Source organism: Capsicum annuum, chromosome 11 (genome assembly GCF_002878395.1).
Source record: "Capsicum annuum cultivar UCD-10X-F1 chromosome 11, UCD10Xv1.1, whole genome shotgun sequence".
Taxonomy (NCBI): Eukaryota; Viridiplantae; Streptophyta; class Magnoliopsida; order Solanales; family Solanaceae; genus Capsicum; species Capsicum annuum.
Genome location: NC_061121.1, coordinates 225,065,183 through 225,081,280, shown reverse-complemented (window position 1 = coordinate 225,081,280; position 16,098 = coordinate 225,065,183). Strand labels below are relative to the sequence as shown.

Sequence of the window (16,098 nt, the reverse complement as noted above, 5' to 3'; positions counted from 1 at the left end):
ACCTTGTTTCATGCTTTATTACGAATCTGTTTACTTTTCTCTGTTTTGTTTTCTATTACTTGTGGGTGTCGTATTTATGTTATGCCATCTTGTTCCATGCTTTACTATGTATTTGTGTAGTATTCCGTGTCTCGAGCTGGAGGTCTATCGGAAACAGCCTTTCTACTTCTTTAGAGGTAGAGGTATGGACTGCGTACATCTTACCCTCCCCAGACCTCACTATGTGGGAATACACTGGGTTTGTTGTTGTTGTTGTTATCAATGGGATCATTCCTCAGTCTACACAATTCCCAAGCAGAATTAACAAAACTTTTCAGTGCTACTAGGCATCCACGAAGCTTTATCTCTACCCTCAGAAATTTTACTGTCACCCAAAAGCTTATGAATATGATCACAAATCTCCTCATTGAAATAACTAGCAAGTAATTAATTGATTGATTTCACTTTATTAAGATCATGAGAAACGGGTAAGTAGTAATGGAGAGATCCTTTCTGTTTCCAGTTATCATATCAAACATCGGCATATCCTTCTTTGATATCCCACCAAATTTCTTGATCAAAGAAATTTCTAGCCTGCAACATAGCCTTCAAAACCTGTGATCCTCCATTCCATTCAACTGTTTGAGAAATATGCCTCTTACAATATTTATTCCACATAAAATTTAACCACATAGTGTTGGTAGTTCTGAAGGTCCACCAAAGTTTGACATAGAGAGCCTTTGAAATATCAAATAAAGGCCTAAATCCTAAACCTTCCCTCTTGTTTAGGAACACAAATTTTGTCTCATGCAATCCAATAAGTAGATTTTCCTTCCTCTTTGAAATTTCATAAAAATTTTGCAAAAATTCTATGAATATCATAAATTACACATTTAGGAGGATTAATACCAGATAAAAGAAAAATGAAAATGCTTTGTAGGACATGATTAACCAGGATAGCTTTTCCTTCAAATGACAAAATCTTTTCTTTCCAGAGTTGCAACTTATTTTGATTTTTTTAATCAACTTTGAGAAGTGAACTTTCTTCTACTTAACATGGCCAATAGGACAACCCATGTATTTCAAAGGAAATTTTCCTTTTGAAAAACATGGAACATCCTCAACTAATTGAACAGAATTATGAACAACTTTGTTAAACATATCAAAGGAACTCTTATCTTTATTAATAAGCTGATCTGATTGTTGTTCATACATGCTCAGAGTCCTCATAATCAACTGTAAGGATGTTCTGTTAGCTGTAGCAAAAATGATAGTGGCTAAATGATTCAGATTATCACTCCATTTAGGCAACTCATAACTCTTAAATTCTTGATTTCTAAAAATACTATTCAGTGCTAGAAATAGCACTTCAGCAACCAAAATAAACAAAAAAGGAGACAGAGGAACCTCTTGTTTCACCCCTCTAGAAGAATGAAAAAAATCATGTGCCTGACCATTTATCAATACAGATTACCAATTATTAGCAATAAGCCTCCATATCATATCAGTCATCTTAGAGTCAACATTCATTTTTTTCAATACTTTAATCAAATAGTGTCAGTCACTCTATCATAAGCTTTAGCCATATCCAGCTTAATAATAACATTATTAGGTTTGTGCCTCAACCTTATGTCAGTGATTATTTCTTGAGCCAACAGAACATTCTCAGTGATAATTCTATACTTCACAAATCCTGGTTGATTTTGAGAAATCAGTCTTGGAAGAAGACCTTCCAGCCTATCATGAATAAGCATAGAAATAACTTTATTGAGAAAGTTATTCAAACTAATTGGTCTACGATATGAAAAGGATTAAATCACATCCCTTTTAGGTATTAGGTTAGTATGAGTAATAGATTTTGATAGTGTAGACCCATGAAATAAAGCATGTACTACTTTAATGATGTACTGAGCAACAATATTCTAGCAAGTCTGATAAAAAATTCAGAGAAACCATCAAGTCCACAAGAACTTTCAGCACTAAGTTCAAAATTCACACTGTTTATTTTTGTCTCATCAGGAATTGCATTTAGTAAAGCATTGTCTTCGGCAGAGCTACCTGTAAATTATTTTTGAAAAAAACAGACTCCTTCAGCAATAATTTCTTTCAGTGATTCTTTCCAGGATTCATCTTTCTTCTAAATTCTACTAAAAGAAAGCTTCTTTCGTCTAACCTTAACCAGACAGTGAAGAGATTGAGTGTTTCTATCCCCTTCTTCAAACCATTGAACACTAGCTTTTTGCCTTCAGAATTCCTCCTCATAATGAAAATACAGTTTTAATTCAGCCTGAGTTTTCTGTAAAATAGATCTATTAAGAGGAGAAGGGTCTCCTTGAAATAATTCCTCTTTAATTTTAACAATTTCTTCTCTAATGACCAATTGCTTAAAAATATCACCAAATTTATCTTTACTCCATTTGGAAATAGCCATTTTTGTCTTCTTCAGCCTCTATTTTAACTTAATAAAAACATCATCATTATTATCTGCAACCCAACTCTGTAGAACAACATTCAAAAAATCTTCTTTCTCTGTCCAGAATTTTAAAAACTTGAAAGGTTTAGAAATAACAATATCACTAACACCACAAGGAAGTAAAAGGAGGGAATGGTCTCATTCAGTCCTGACCAAATGTTGCACATTCACATTTCCAAAGATATCCATTAGACTCTAATTAACAAAAATTCTGTCTAATCTTTTAAAAATGCAATTCTTTCGACTCTCCCATTCCATCAGGAAAATGAATAGCCTAAAAAATTAATATCATACAGCTCACAATAATTAATTTAGAGAGCAAAATCTTCATTCTCTTGGGAGTATACAGGTAGACCACCAATCTTTTCCTCACCCCCTAAAATTACATTGAGATCCCCTCCAACCAGTCAAGGCAAAGAAAAATTATGATTTAGGTAATAAAGATCATCCCACAAACTTAATCTTTCAATTGTTGAACATTTACCCTAAAACAATGGTAGCTAGCAGATTAATTGCAGTGTCCAGTGTAAGATGCAAATACAGTTGCTGTCCAGAAACAGAAACATTCTCCACTTGAATGTCATGATTAACAAAGAACCAGATTTGTCAATTTCATTTTGAAAAATATATTGCATGTCTAACCTTCTTCTGTATTTTTGAATATTTCTAGTATCTGGAAAAGGTTCAATCAAGGAAATCATTGAAAATTTATGATGTTTGTGCAACATTTGAACTCTATGAAAGGCCTTTTGAGTGTTAACGGACCGTGTATTTCAAAACAAAGCTTTACAATTCATTTATGATTGGATTTGACTATCCTTTTAGCCTGAGTTCTTGTGGTCAGTGTACTACCACCCTCTCCTTTCATCTTAGATTTTTTGCCTTTATTACTCAGTTTTGGAGATAAATCTGCTTCAATAACAGTCTTTTGTATTTAGATTAGATTTTCTCCTTCATCTTTTTCTTTAATTTCTATTGTGTCTTTATGTACCTGTTCCTAAATAGCTATCTCTGTTCCTCCAGGGTCTTTTTGAAAGTCTTAATGTGATACCAAAGCATGCAAAATCTCCATAAGAACTGATTTATCAGCCATCTCGGGTATGATTGCTCTTTCTGTTTCTTTTGTTTCTGCTTCCTTCATCATTGACCCCTGCTGCGGCTAGGTAGGTATCACACCATCTTCACTTAGGAGTACAATCTGAAGTGGAATCTGATAATTTGCATTTTTCAGTTCTTGTCCCATAAATAAAGCATTATCCTAAATTTGAACCTCTACCGGCGCTATAATTATTTCTTTATCCCCTTTTCTTGATACTCATCATCTACTACTTTCTTATTTACCCCTTCAGCAATCTGTTTTTGATTTTCAATGAACTCTTTCTTTTCAGGTACTTCCATGTCATTCGCAGCTTCGTTGACCTCCTCGCTCTTGTCACGAGAATGATGCACATTCACAATTTTGCCTCCAATCAATTCCTCTAAGATAGTAACCTCATGTTTGTATTCATGTTCCTCATTTGTTTTCTGTATAAACACGTGTGACCCAGTCTTTAGTATACATCTTCTTCTGTGAATTATCATCTGTTTGGCATGTTTTAATTTTGTTTGACAGATGTCCATTAAGTACCACAACCATTATTATTGCGTCTGTATTTTTGGGCATGCTTGTGCTAAGCTCAGAATTTATGTGATCCTCCTCATCAATTTTCTTCTCCTTGATTGTTGCAAAAGCATTATTCTTATTGATAATCTGATTATTGTCTAATATTTCTGTTGGCTTTTGTCGATCAAAAGTTTCAGTGGTAGGGTGCCACTTTTTTGAAAAATCTTCCTACTCTAATAAATGAAACATCTTTGTTTGCCTTGGGGAACTCTAGCTCCCTTTCATGTTGATTACTCTCCCCCTCTTGCACAGGTTTTCGAAGTTCAGGGTGAAGTACTCTGCACTCTAATTATCCATGCCCTTGTAATTTGCATTTATTGCAATATTTTGGTATCATATCTACTGAACCTTGATTTTCCCACTCAAGAAGTTTTTTCAGTTTCATTTACAATTTCTACCTCAACAAATTTAGGATGATCTGCCAGCAAAACAATAAGTACTTTTGACTCTAGCACAATTAGGTATAGTCTTTCTTATGGTTGCATTATCCAGATTGTAGGGTTTTTCCAATGGCTGATGTCATAGAAAAAATGGATTCCTTAACGAAAAAAGTTGGTAGTAGGTTCAGAAAGAAAATCCATGCCATAGCTAGGGTAATTTCCTCCTTCACATTGAATTTCTCATCATAAATAAGAGTTCTCATCATGTATGAATATCTATCCTTACAGAGAATATAATAGCTTGGCTTAGACTCATGTTAATATAATCATATACACAATTAAATATCATAAGAAACAGTCTATTCCTAAGTACTTCAATTTGACTTTCCCTCTTAACATTGCATTATTTCGGAATTTGAATTCGAAGCTCATCAATGTTTGCCCATTCATAAGAGAACTTTCCAACAACTGCGTATTGAAGGTTCTCTCTGGTATTCATTCTTTCCACTTCTTTTTTCAGTCCATGCTACTCTTGGAATACCATTAGTGAAGCAAGCCTTTTTGGTGGGAATTAATTCCACTGCAGCATTTGAGATTGTTGAGGCTGGTGGTGTCTTAAGCAGGCTAGCATATTGAAACATACTCGAAGTATCTTTCTTTTCTTTCTGATCGTTAGGCAATTTCTTAGGCTCTGTAGGCAATTAGGGCCAGAAATTTTTAAAGAAGTAGAAGTAGGTGAATTGGGGTGATGTAGACTAGGAAAAACAAAATCTTCAAGAAAGTGGGAGCAGCAGCCAGCTTTAGAAAGTTGGTCCACGACCCTATTGGCCATTCCGGTGAAGATTAATCGAAGAAGAAAAGGAACAACATGATACAAGCCAAATTGCCTCCGGTCCTTTGAATGAGATACGTATGATGCGCGAGGTGCTTGATGACTTCTTAGTGTTTTTAAAAGATGCCACGTGGATGAAGATTGCCATTAAGGAGGGTCAAAGTACTTTGACGAGGTTGAAGGAGTGAAAAATAGGGCTCGAAATCTCCTTGAAAGGGTCATGCACCCAAGGCGCTTTGGATCTGCTCTAGCATTTCAAAAGCGGGTCAAAACAGCCCTAATGGACCTTTTCTTATATTTGGGTCACTTTTGGGCCTTAATTATGTAATATTTAGCCAAACTATAAATACTTTCTAGCTAGGCTTATTTTAGTTAGTTTGGTTTAATGATGATGTTGAATTCATGAAAACTCCATTGGGAGTGTTGAGTGCTTGGAAAAGTCAATGTTGAACCTTGTTTAGAAACAGTAGTTGTAAGGGAGATTCGATCCCTCTTTGGTCAACGTAAGAGCTTGGTGCTCGTAGGTAATCAATAAAGGAGGTCTTTGGATTTGATACACCCTTTGATTGTCCTTTTGTTATCTTCTTGTGTCTATCTTTCTATCATCTATCCTTTTTATCCTTTTACTTTCTGTTTGTCAATTTCATTGTTTCTTTAGTGTTTGTGTTTATTTTTGTCGTCATGAGAGATAAAAAGTCGCCTCTAGGATTATCCAATCCAAAAAAACCTTGGATAAGTTATCCGCTTATTTCTATTGGATAATATAATACTCCGTGTAATGTATAAACAATCCATGTATAAGGTAAGATTAAATTGAATTGATTAACCAAACAATGTATTGGATAGGACTAAGTTTTAATCAAGGGCTATTCTAATTAGTGCGGCCTGCCAAATGGGTCCTAGCTCTTAGTATCTATATGTAGTGTATTGCCAACTTTTAAATTTCTTTGCTAAGAGTCTGAGGCTTCCATCTACTCTTTAATGCCTTGTTCCTTTTATTTTTATAGGGTTAACCATTCTATTTAAAGTTGTATCGTATCTTAGTTTGGTAGATGTTAGACATGTGATATGGGGTAACCTTTATAGTTATGTAACTTAAACCCGTTAAAACATCGGAATAGTATTAACAAATACTAGAAGTGTCATATACATTTATCTTGTAATAGTAAAGAGAAGTTCATGGATTCATAATGTTCATTTAATATAGTTATCTCATGTCCCAGTTTCTTTACCATTATCAATTTATCATTAGCTAGTTAAAAATCGAAAACTTAAATAAAACCGACAGGAATCAAACCGATGGTAATTATTTGATTTGATTTTGGAAATTAAAAAATCGATTAAATTGATTTGTTTTTAATTTTAATAAAAACTAATCTAAATCGACCAATGAACACTCCTATATATGATTTATTTAAGCTTAAAATACATTATATTTTAATAATTACGTATTCGATTTTGCCTGTGGACAAATATGCAAAAGTACAATCTATTATCTATGTTTGTTTTAGTAATAATAATGAGATTCTTACTATCAGGACATTTCCTACTACGTGATATGAATCATTGATATTTCTTTCATGAAGTTTCTCCCTTATTCATATAATTTCGTAGTTCAAAAAAAAATATTTCCTCTATGCCCAGCACACCAGAATATCGAACCATAAATGAAAAAAGGTATGAGAGAAAAACATATTGGCTGGTGATTGTCGATTTAGGAATAGCTAGGATTCTTACGAGAAGACGACATTCAAAAATTCAACTAGTTGAAGTAGCTCATTTTCTCAAAGTCGGAAAGGTTATTTTTTATTTTATTCTCTTATTCCAAATCGTGCGTGAAACTTTCATCTTACATGGCTATCGAAAAAAAAAAAAAAAAGTACCATAAATATAATGGAGATAATACTAGAAAAGACGATAGGAAATATGTTATATTAAGGTTATTTTAAGAATTGTAAATAGTGTGATTTAACATATGACATGGATAATCAAATGATGAATAAATTTGAAAATTTATGAATATGTACTAGTAAAAAGATCAAAAGTACATAGAAGTAATTAAATGTTAAATGTGCTTAATTTGATGTATATCATAGGGGACTGAATTAAAAATTTTCAAGAGGGACAAAAGGTGCTATTGATCTTAATTATTTAGTTGGTCTAATTTGATATCTATATCTAGATCACAATAAGTTTACTTAATACATCAAAGACATAATAAAAAAAATAAAATTATACTCGCCGTCTGTGGGGATCGAACCCACGACCACGTGGTTAAAAGCCACGCGCTCTACCACTGAGCTAAGACGGCTTGTTGAACTTAAAACACACAATGTAATATTAAAATCATGACTATGTAAAGCTTTTCTTAATCCACGTTGATTCATAAATCCCATTTTAATTTTATGTGAATTTTTATGGTTGAAAAAGAATATAATTTTCTTTTTAACAATTATTTAGTTTCAATTTTTTACATAGCATACTAACGACCATAAACTTAAACGACATTTTAGTAAATTTGACATATCTTTAATTTAAGACCATAAGATTCAAAAAAATTTCTTTATTTTCTTAAACGTCGTGCATGTCAAAATAAGTCATTCTCTTTTAAATCGGTGGAGTATATATATAGATTGAACGTGACATGATACATTTTTAACTTATCGATGATATATATGATTTTAGATAAGAAATTATGTAGGTCGGAGTTAGAATAAAGGGTGAGTAGGTAGTCGAGCGATTTCTGTCTTTCGACAGAAAAATATGGTTTTAGCTTAGAGCATATTGTCCGTGTACAATCACTTTTTGCAGATTAGGGGTAAGCATGATAACTTCAATTTTTAAAAATATTATACCATTATCATACCAAATCAGTTGGCTCTGTATTACTATTAAATTTGATTTCAGTATGTTGGTACTGTAAATTAGCAATCATAATTTAACTTACATATAATCAGTATAATAAAAAATTATGACTTTAATTTTCTATGAAACGTCTCAATTCTAACATAACACCTTAAACATTTAGAAACATTTAAAAGAAAATATATGTAGTTCCTTTAATTCACCAATTACACAAAAAAGGCATACCAATAAAATCAGAATAGTCAAAACTTTGACGTCTGAACAATGGAATAACTTCTTTTTTCTAACTAAACAAGTTTATAAATTCTATGTACGATTTTATAGTTCTATATAATATTTAGTATTTCGATATATTTTTAAAACAAATTCAAAAAATCTGACATTTTGAATATGAGAATATTTAAAAACGTTTTTCATAAAATTTCTTTCTTCATATCGGACTCATCCTTGATCAAAACAAATATTATTCTTCCTCCGTTATGAAATTTTGAGATTTGAAACTTCTAACCTTGATCATAAATTTAAATATAAAATTTTAAGTATTTTAAAATAAAATTTAATTAAAATATATAATTTCAATAAAAACAAATTGATTAATTTTAGAAATTCCAAATGGTACATTGGGAGGGAGTCCTTTGCTTTCCAAATAGTATATTGGGAGGGAGTACAACTGGGACAGTTTTTCGATAACTGCATTACTTGTCTCAATAACTATCAAAGTTGTTGGAGCAAAAATATTTAAAAAAAGAAAACTAAATTTTTTTTGTCCCTTTTACCTAATTTTTAAAACTTGAATGACCCTTATTTAATTGTGAAACTTGTTTGTCCCTTTTAATTCAAGGTCTCGATGGAGAAAAATGAATTTAAACAACTTTATCTTTTTTAACTTAATAATATTATGGGACCCATTTATTTCTTTTTTTATAATTAAAGACTTCGGAGTTCCTTCAACTCATTTTTCTGCTTCCCATTGGCTCAAAATGAGCACATCTTGTACACACTCCACATGAACCTCCAACAATTATGGCTAGATTTTTCTCTTACAAAAATCTCTCCATTCATCCTCTATCAAAAACCCCAACCCCCCATTTCTTCAATTCTCAACCCTCTAATCCCATAGACAAACCAAGTTGACACACTTCACCACATCATAACAACAACCAAAACACCACAACTACTCAAACACACTGAAATCCTCACAAATCAACCTACGGAATGACTTAATCGACATGTGTTTTAATAAAGTGTTTCAATTAGATTTTTAAAAAAAAAAGGATTAAATTTATCCATTCACTTTAGAAAATTGGCTAAGAGCCCTTTTAGATAGGATTAAAGTCTTGTCAAAGTAGTTTTTAATCTCCTTTTTAGTCTTTTTTGGTATTTGGTAAAATTAAAAAATGTTTTAAAAAACTAAAAATTGATTAAAAAAAGCAAAAAGTGAGAAGCGGGTACCCAACTTTTTGCTTTTTAGATTAGATTTTTTTTAGGTTTGATCAAAAATTTACTTTTTTATCCTTTATTTTTCTTTTCATTTTCAGTAATATCCTAAACTTGTAGCTCTTAAATATATGATTTTTTTTCTTTTTCTCTTTGTCACTTCTCTTCATCTTTCTCCTTTGTCTTCATTAAATTTATCATTATATCGGAGTTTTGCTCAAAATTTTTATTTTAGAATTAAAAATTATAAATAATTCATTTTATTTATGATGTTAACAATTTTAAGGATATTTAAGTCATTGTAACAAAAAAAAAAATGTGTAACATCACTTGTTTACTAAACACATCAATAGCTTTTTTTCAATTTTCAACACTTATATTCAAACACTTATTTTAGAAGCACTTATTTTAAGCTTGTAATTACTTAAACTAAAAAGTTATTCTTTTAATTCTATCCAAACGGAATATAAATATAAAATTAATTCACTTTTGGACTTAAATTTACCATTACTATCATATTTTGATGCCAAATTTATTCCTTTACTTAAAAATTAATTAAATATATCCTTTGTTATACTTTAGATTCAAATTTATCGATTTGGGGCCAGGAGTCGATACTCTCTTATTGGGATCAAGATTCTTTTTCGAGTCGGAATCAATCTTACTTCATGCATAAAAGTCATTTTTCATAAATTGGAAAGTAAATAACGATTTAAAACATCCCAAGATTTTTTTTGAGTCGGAATCAATCTTACTTCATGCCTAAGTCATTTTCCGTAAATCACAAAGAAAATAAGTCCATTCGACAATACATTTTAAAACATTCTAAACCAAGCACAACAAAACTGAAAATTGTTTTCTTTTGTACCTCAAGTCCAAAACACCCCGTGTTCTGAAACTCCATAAGCTCAAAAAATCAGCACACTTTGAACAACTTCCAACAACAATGGCAAGATTTTTCCCCTTCAAGAATCTCTCCATTCCACCTAAATCAAGAACCCCAACAACCCATTTCCACCCTTGTAACCCCACAGACAAACAAGTAGAAACTCTTTACAACATCATCACAACAACACAAACTCCACAACTCCTCAAAAACTCACTCAAATCCTCACAAATCAAACTAACAAACGACTTAATTGACAAAGTCCTTAAAAGGGTACGTTTTTCTCATTCCAACTCATTACAAGCACTTGAATTCTTTAACTATGCTAATAAGCCAAAAGGGTTTTTTCATACTGAATTTTCTTTAAATACGATGTTGTATGTACTAGGTAGAAGTCGTAAATTCGATAAGATTTGGGAGGTTTTAGTTGATATGAAGAGAAAAGATCAATCTTGTATAACACCCAAGACAGTTCAGGTTGTGTTGGGGAGAGTAGCTAAGGTGTGTTCAGTTAGGGAAACTGTTGAGTGCTTTTGGGGTTTCAAGAAAATGGTTAAGGAGTTTGGGGTTGATTGTTTTAATGCATTGTTGAGGAGTTTGTGTCAGGAGAAGAGTATGAGTGATGCTAGGAATGTGTATCATAGGTTGAAGTATACGTTTAGGCCGAATATTCAGACGTTTAATGTGCTTTTGTCGGGTTGGAAGTCGTGTGAGGATGCGGAGGGTTTTTTTAAGGAGATGAAGGAGTTGGGCGTTGAACCGGATGTTGTTTCGTTTAATTGTTTGGTGGATGTGTATTGTAAAGGGAGAGAGATGGAGAAGGCGTATAGGGTGGTGGAGGAGATGAGAGGAAAGGATATTGATCCGGATGTGATAACTTATACGAGTTTGATTGGGGGGTTGGGGTTGGTTGGACAACCGGATAAGGCGAGGCATGTTTTGAAGGAGATGAGGGAGTATGGATGTTATCCGGATGCGGCTGCTTATAATGCTGCAATTAGGAACTTTTGCATTGCGAAGAGGATTGGGGATGCGTATAGTTTGATGGATGATATGGTTAGAAATGGGTTGAGCCCTAATGCTACTACTTATAATGTGTTCTTGAGGTCGTTTTTTTGGATAAATGATTTGAGAAGTTCGTGGACTTTGTACCAGAGGATGAAGGAGACTGGATGTTTACTGAGTACACAGTCATGTATGTTTTTGATTAGGTTGATCAGGAGACACGAGAAAGTGGAGATGGCAATTGAGTTGTGGGACGACATGATTGAGAGAGGATTTGGCTCATATATTTTGGTATCTGATGTTTTGTTTGATTTGCTTTGTGATCTGGGAAAGTTGACGGAGGCAGAAAGATGTTTCTTTCAAATGGTAGATAAAGGACAAAAACCAAGTAATGTTTCTTTTAGGAGGATCAAGGTGCTTATGGAATTGACTAATAAACCGGAGGCTCTTAAGATTTTGTCAGAAAAGATGGCTGCTTTTGGTTCCTCCACACAACTGATCCAAGAGGATAAAGCGGAACATGAACAATCAAGTTCCGACTTTGCAACCAACTGAATGCTGACTCTGATTCCGGTACCTCACTAATGTCCGATAAGTTTTTCGGTCCTCAACCTGATGCATTGGTTTAATTATGTAGCATAGTCAATGTTGCAGACCTCTAATCAAGAACTCTACAAATGAGGTTTGTCTACTTATGTATTTGGAATTTAGAAAATCAATTGCATTATTTTCTTAAGACACAACATTATGTCTCAGTCCCAAACAAGTTCAGGTCATCATTATTTTCTTTGTTTCTCCAAAAAAAAAAAAAAGGAATTGCATCATTTTCTTTGTTTGTTGTTTTGTCTGTTTATTCCTTTTCTGTAATTACTATGCTGCCTGCTCTTTCTGAATTGATTTTTGCTAAAAGTGATTCTATATTTTTGATATCATCTTTAGGTTATTCATCAAGACTTGGGGAAGCTGTCCCACAAATATTGTATGACCTGATCTCAGTTAAATATTTAAATTCCATATTGCGGGTTCAATTTTGGCTCAAAACAAGTATTTATCCCTTCTGAGGTTTTAGTCTCCTAACGGTGAAAGCTGATATAGGCTAATAGACATATTCTTTGCTTTTTCACTTGTCCGTTTTGAGATATCCTGAGAAAGTTGGCCGAGTATGGGTGAGGAAGTAGTTTTTCATTTACCTGTTAATCAGTACTAATACTGTCATCAAGAGGATCCTTTAGCAAGCATGCGTAGATTCTTGTGCAGATGATGTTTACTCAATGCACAGTATATTTTTTGTGCTCAAGTTTGAATGCCTGGTATACTGCCACAACGTTAACTCCTTTCGGACATGACTCAAGTATTTTAGAGTGAAATTTCTCTCTTTTCTTCTTGGGGGCAGCAGTTTATGGCTATTTGAATAACTGATAAATTTTATCCCTTACCAGATGGTAATTACTTCTCCCTCCTTCACATTTATGTGACACTGATTGACTAGGCACAAAGTTTAAGAAAGAAAGGAAGACTTTTGAAATTTGTAGTTAAAACAAAAACCTTAGACATTTGTAAGGCTGTAAATCACTTCACTAAGGGTAATTGGGAAATTTTAAAATTAAGTTGTTTCTAATTATAAAAAGGTGACGTTCTTTTTTGGACAGACTAAAAGGGACCACATAAGTTAGGATGGAGGGAGCCAAGAATTCTAACTTGTGTTGGGGTGAAATATAATTGTGGAGCAAGGCTATCCAAACAAAAATGTTAGAATGTCGCAACTGCGATTTGAACCTACAACCTGTATCATTTTAAACCTTCTCACTGTACTATTATGTTTCTATTGTCTCAAGGGAATTCAACAATTTATACATCCACATGAAAGAATTTTTGTGAGAGACGGTCAACTCGGAAGGAGACTGTTTTGTGCAGAACTGATAGCTTAACCAATCTGATGTAGGCAGTTAAGCATCATTCAAATGCTGACGGTCTTATTCCATCTAGTGGTGAATAAAATCAATAGAGAGATCAATCCTAGTTTTCGAGGACTACCCATTCCCCCTTTTTTATCGACTTTCTGGTTTAGATTTACATCTAAATTAAGGTTATTGCAAGAAGTTTCAATTAGCAGGGTTATTTTGGGGTCAGTGGTGGAACGTAGTGGAAAATAAGTATTGACGAGAACCTCAAAGAGGTCACAGAGTCTGTATTATGCTTCCAAAGTTATCATAGTGATGTTTTCCTAATTTGGTTAAATTAGAATGCTATCCCCCCCCCCCCCCCCCCTTCCCAGAGCGCACTTGTGGGATTACACTGGGTATGTTGTTTTTGTCGTCGTTGGTTAAAAATTAGGATGCTCTCCCATTAAACATACCAATTACCATGCACACATTCTCATTATACAGGGCCTTAAGTAATTCACTGGTTGATTCAGTGCTTTAAGTCAAGGCAATTCTTAGATGATGCATTTAGATACCATTAATGACACAATAGGTGCCATTATATTGATACCTTACAGGAATAAAATTCAAAAATGTTTCTTGTTTTTATGTGGAGTTTTTACATTTAAGTGGTTCTCCATATTATTTTCATACTTGATTTGGATATGCGTTACTTAGGTCAAGGGCCCATCAGAGACAACCTCTCTACCGTCACAGGGTACGGGTAAGGCTGCGTATGCACCACCCTCCCCAAACCCCACTTGTGGGATTACTCGGGAAATGTTGTTGTATATTGACACCTTTTATTTCTCTATTCAGATGAAACCAGACACGAGTTATTTTCTTTTTGCAAGGGAGGACACTACGCACGGTTAAGAACTTGGTGGATAATGGGCTCACCTGTTTATCCATCTTCACTTACATATCTGGCTTTTATCCACTGGATGATCCAAACTCGTGATGTGCACCTAACTCACACATCAGGTGTTGCGCTCTTACTGCTATAACAAGGCCTTTAACTCATTTGTTGATGTTGTAAAGTACTATGGAGTACAACAGTGTGCTTGAAAATGTTGATCACCAACTCAGTACTTCCATGTATAATATTTTTACTGTACGGCAGTACTTGAATTAGCCTTTCTAAGGTACTTAAATTTGTGCTTGGTGGTGAGCGAGGAAAAACCAACCTTGTAACTTGTACGTGTTCATGGCGATAAAACAAACAATACATTCATGATACCGCGCAAAAATCACTCTTTACAACATATGCTTTACATTTGGATCGAACCAATGTGTAAAAGTTATTGTAGTGTTCTGTGATGTTTTCTGATCCTTATATCTGTTCAACATTTTATGCTTAACATTGTTACTCATTTGGCCATCTCTTAAAAGGACATCCTGGGTTTCACTGATTGTTTTCCAGCTCACAAAGTTTTTACACAAATTGTGACCCATCTTGAAGATGTTCAATTGCATTGGAAATAGTTATAAAAGATCCAAAAACAACTCACTCGAATCAAATTGCAATTCCTAACACGCGCGCACACACACACACTCTAATTTTGTCCTCAAACTCAACCCCTTGATTTTAAGAAAATAAGGTACTTGAATTTTGCATTGGAGAAGTGCTTTGTTCGTCGATATATTTGTATTCATAGTGTTATGCAGAGTAAAGGCCCAAAATCATCCATTATCTTTACTTTAGACATAAAACAGTACATATTGTTTTAACTGGTGCACTAATAGTCCTTTTTGTTTAAAAAGTGAGTGTATTTTTAGTCATCACCCTAACACTGAATTTTCTGAACAGCAACCTCCTCACGTTCATATCAAGTAAACACGAGCACCATTAGGCAAGGGAAATCAATGCAAAAACACATCAAATAAGCCTTGAGGCATCGACGCTGCATTAACAATTCAGACTTCTCTGTATCACTGCATCAACAATTGTTTCAATCTATTAATTTCATGGTCTGATAAGACTCATGAAGATAAAAGATGATGTCAACTTTTATGTTAGGTGATGCCAGATTCTTCAGCAGGTTAGTAGAGGTTGGTTAGAATTTTCATCAGCATCAAAGATTTTGGCTAAGAGAAGCTTTATACGCTGCTACTCAGGCTCTTAGACTACAAAACCTTCCGATTTAACTTCTTTGAGGTGACTAAATGTCACATTTGTGAAACGTTCCACTTGAAGAGATTCTGGGATACGAACATCATCATAAAAGTAGGTTTTACTGATGGATTAGTCAATGATATTTTACTTTTGTTTCAGTTGCTTGCTCTGTTGTTAACGTGTCATTTTTGGACCGCAACTATCTTGCAGCGTGAAGCCACTGTTTATATTGCTTATGGTGTGCAACCCAAATATACTTGGTTCGTCCTTGTCGGCCAGCTGTTGGTGAAGAGGCTGATCTCGGAGTTCTTGTGTTTATGGGAATATATTTTTTCCTCCCTCATTGACTGTGCATTCAGTCCATGAACTCATGAGAACCCCAAGAACTTATGCCCTTATGACTAAATAAAAATCATAGTGACTAGTGACACAGAAAATCTCAAGGCTCAAATTGATTCAAGCCCTTGTCAGCAACATTTTGCAGGTGAGGTTTCTTTTGGAGGGAAAAAAATAGTGTGATAGAAAGGTAATTTGCTGATG

General features: G+C 33.7%; 1 protein-coding gene, 1 long non-coding RNA gene and 1 other non-coding gene across 7 annotated transcripts; 2 read left to right on the top strand and 1 right to left on the bottom strand.

Annotated features, from left to right (window-relative positions):
* The first annotated feature begins 135 nt into the window (after window positions 1-135).
* LOC107847687 lies at window positions 136-4,164 on the top strand. Its single transcript, XR_001667618.2, has 2 exons — window positions 136-3,550; window positions 3,841-4,164. It is a non-coding gene; the product is annotated as an uncharacterized LOC107847687 (long non-coding RNA).
* Window positions 4,165-7,566: 3,402 nt separating this feature from the next.
* TRNAK-UUU lies at window positions 7,567-7,638 on the bottom strand. Its single transcript has one exon. It is a non-coding gene; the product is annotated as a tRNA-Lys (tRNA).
* Window positions 7,639-10,288: 2,650 nt separating this feature from the next.
* Window positions 10,289-14,692, top strand: LOC107848044 (putative pentatricopeptide repeat-containing protein At1g02420). Of its 5 annotated transcripts, XR_007047492.1 has the most exons (4): window positions 10,337-12,202; window positions 12,460-12,499; window positions 14,121-14,166; window positions 14,262-14,692. XR_007047492.1 is itself a non-coding variant. In XM_047399812.1 (2 exons), exon 1 carries the CDS (start codon window positions 10,576-10,578, stop codon window positions 12,073-12,075), a length of 1,500 nt encoding a protein of 499 aa, XP_047255768.1. In that variant the 5' UTR covers window positions 10,337-10,575; the 3' UTR covers window positions 12,076-12,093; window positions 14,262-14,692. The 5 variants fall into 5 exon arrangements, 1 of the variants encoding a protein (XP_047255768.1); XR_007047493.1 differs by lacking the exon at window positions 14,121-14,166 and having other exon boundaries at window positions 10,289-12,202; XR_007047491.1 differs by having other exon boundaries at window positions 14,121-14,692.
* The last annotated feature ends 1,406 nt before the right edge of the window (window positions 14,693-16,098 follow it).

What these genes read in the sequence shown, in the direction of transcription:
- LOC107848044 (XM_047399812.1), top strand. Translation starts at nt 10,576, where the DNA reads ATGGCAAGATTTTTCCCCTTCAAGAATCTCTCCATTCCACCTAAATCA.